The sequence below is a fragment of the Poecilia reticulata genome, unplaced genomic scaffold (assembly GCF_000633615.1).
Source record: "Poecilia reticulata strain Guanapo unplaced genomic scaffold, Guppy_female_1.0+MT scaffold_255, whole genome shotgun sequence".
Classification (NCBI taxonomy): domain Eukaryota; kingdom Metazoa; phylum Chordata; class Actinopteri; order Cyprinodontiformes; family Poeciliidae; genus Poecilia; species Poecilia reticulata.
Window position 1 is genome coordinate 192,399 of NW_007615039.1, and position 2,658 is coordinate 195,056.

The 2,658-nt window shown below is 35.8% G+C and overlaps 1 protein-coding gene across 1 annotated transcript in view; it reads left to right on the forward strand.

The window, feature by feature from the left end:
• Positions 1-1,664, forward strand: part of LOC103460547 (galactose-specific lectin nattectin-like) — a 5,929-nt gene extending 4,265 nt beyond the window's left edge. The window contains exons 3-6 of the mRNA XM_017303378.1: positions 405-490; positions 590-724; positions 810-921; positions 1,434-1,664. Coding sequence (XP_017158867.1) covers positions 405-490; positions 590-724; positions 810-921; positions 1,434-1,501 — 401 coding nt within the window. The 3' untranslated portion in view covers positions 1,502-1,664. The remainder of the gene's footprint in view (positions 1-404; positions 491-589; positions 725-809; positions 922-1,433) is intronic.
• The last annotated feature ends 994 nt before the right edge of the window (positions 1,665-2,658 follow it).

A 2,658-nucleotide genomic window follows, 5' to 3' on the forward strand; every position in this document is an offset into this window, starting at 1 on the left:
GTATTTATTAAATATTAAGAAATCATAAATGACTAAAACACAGACAAACACACTTTTAAAATATCTAAAGCTGTCGCCGATGATGGCTCTCCTGGTGACAGTCAGTGGATGTTTTCAGTCATTGTTTCCATTTCCTTGGCATTATTGCCTAAAGCACAAACTCTAAAATACTTTGCTAAACATAATGCAATCCTTCTCCAGATAATTTATTAGAGTCATCTTAAAATGTCTCCATTGTACCTTTCAAAGTACACACTGAGTCATACCTTGTCAATGTGGGCATTATGTTTTAGAATAAATTTAATGTTTCAATTTGATGTTATAATTTGTCACAAAATAAAGTTATTATCAAACTAATAYCACATRAACCAGTTAACTGGAAGCCTGCATTTGTTTTTCATCAGCACATTTCTGTCCTTCTGGCTGGACTCGGATCTTCAGTCGCTGCTTTCTCTATGTRAATAAATACAGGACGTGGGCGGATGCAGAGGTGATTTCCAACACTGTGCTCTTATTTCCTGCTGCTCTGCTTTATTTCACAGTGAGAAATAAAACAAACTTCATTTAGTTGTTGTGTGTTTATCTGTAGAAAAACTGTCTGTCCATGAGGGCAAACCTTGCATCAGTTCACACCAGGAACGAGTACCATCAGGTTCAGAAACTGATAACTGCAGCATCTCCCCGGACCAAAATAGCATGGATTGGAGGCTCTGATGCACAGCAGGTATTTCTACCAGGATACTTTAGTTGTGAAATATTTTATAAGATATTGAATGAAACATATAATTTGCTGAACTTTTGTCTTGCAGTGGGGCACTTGGTTGTGGAGCGATGGAAGCCTGTTGAGCTACACTAACTGGTGTAAATGGCAGCCTGATAATTTTTTTCTCTCCCAGCACTGCTTAGTGATGAACTATTCAGGTAAAGAAAATGTCACGTCTGCTTTTCAGTWGGTATAAGGACTGATGAGTAAAAAGTTTATTTACTTTGCATATAAACTTTTTAGTTGACCTCCACATACAGTTGAAAGCAGAAGTTTACATTTGATCAAATGCATTCAGCTCAAAAGATAGTTATSCATGATACTGACCAAATGTATGTAAACTTCTGAATTTGGAGAAAATTACAAAAGAAATCTCCAAAAGTAATTCTTGCCAAGTGTTATGGCATTTAGCAAATAGAAATACTTTTGACAATTCAAACTACCTTAAAACAAAGACATTTGGTTGGACTTAATTTCAGGCAGTGTTTTTTTTTATTCTGTGTATGTAAATGTCTGGTTATAACTGTATATTTACTACATAAACATCAAAAGCTTATGATAGTTTATTGTTGCAAATTAGTTTAGTTAATAATAATTTTCAGTCATCTTGTTAGGTCACTTCAGGGTTTTCATTATGTGATGTTTGCCTGATTTGTTGTGTTGCTCCTAGGTGGAAAGTGCTGGGATGATGATAACTGTATTGTAAGGTGGCCTTATGTCTGCGCCAAGAAGGTCTGAAAAAAAGGTTCCCAAAGAGGCCTGATGTGTAAAACAGAACCAGTGCAACCTAAGGAATGAAGCGACAAGCAAACAGCAGCTGGATYGTCTCTCTGTAATAAGATCAGACTGAATGAGTTATAATAAAAGATTATCTAAGCAAAACTTTGAGGAATCAAAACAACATGGTGTGTGGTTTATTCTGTCTTTGTGTTGTTCTGTTTTCTTTATTTTTAACACAATTAAAAGTTAGGAAAACTGCAACTCGCTGATGGAAATGTCAAATCACTGTGGTGAGTCCGGTCAGGACCCCAAAGAAACCAGAGTCGGTTGGTTCAATCTGCACTTGCTGTTCAGYCTTTATTTCGCCGTAAAGGTGTGGTTCTACACAAGATATAAATAATAATACAACATCAGTGTCTGATGAATAAATGACTGAAATAAGACACTTACTTAACTGCACCAGTAAAGGTTACACAATCATTCTAATTAAACACAACACAAAACCACGTTGTGTAGCTCAAGTGCGCACGTGAAGGAAGCATGCAATAAATTAACGCTAAAACTTAAATATGCAGATACATAAACAATATTAACTTCCTAACACATCGAAAATAAAAGGTAACTGCAAAAGGTAACTCAAACTACTCAAATGTTATCGGTAACTCGACTCCTCTCCTTTTTTTCCCCATCTGCGTGCTGATCCACAGGTGCTCTAAGCTCCGCCCCCCTTAAAGAGCCTCGGCACTTAGGCAGCCTTTTTCACAACCATCATATGTTGGTTATTACAATATAAATGTCACATTATAATACGTTTCAGTCAAACCTGAGGTTCTTTCCTCATAAAAGCAGAGAATTAGTTACTTTCTATCAGCTAGGGATGTATTTTTGTCTTTACTTTGTGCTGGGACTGACTCATTAAAAAGCATGTGTGGAAGAAAGTTTGAAGTTATTTCCTCTGGATTTAATAATTAGTTAAAAATGTTCCTAGATATAGTTAATATGTTCTTGGACTCAGTAAATAGGCAAGTAAATCACCAAAAATGTTATTTAAATTGAGATTGATTTTCTCTCACTGAAACTAAAGAAAGTTTTAAAGTGGGGAAAGTTTTCTACTTTCTGTGTTGCAGTATCAACATTTTGTCATGTTGGGACTTAATCTTCGAACCCACATGCAA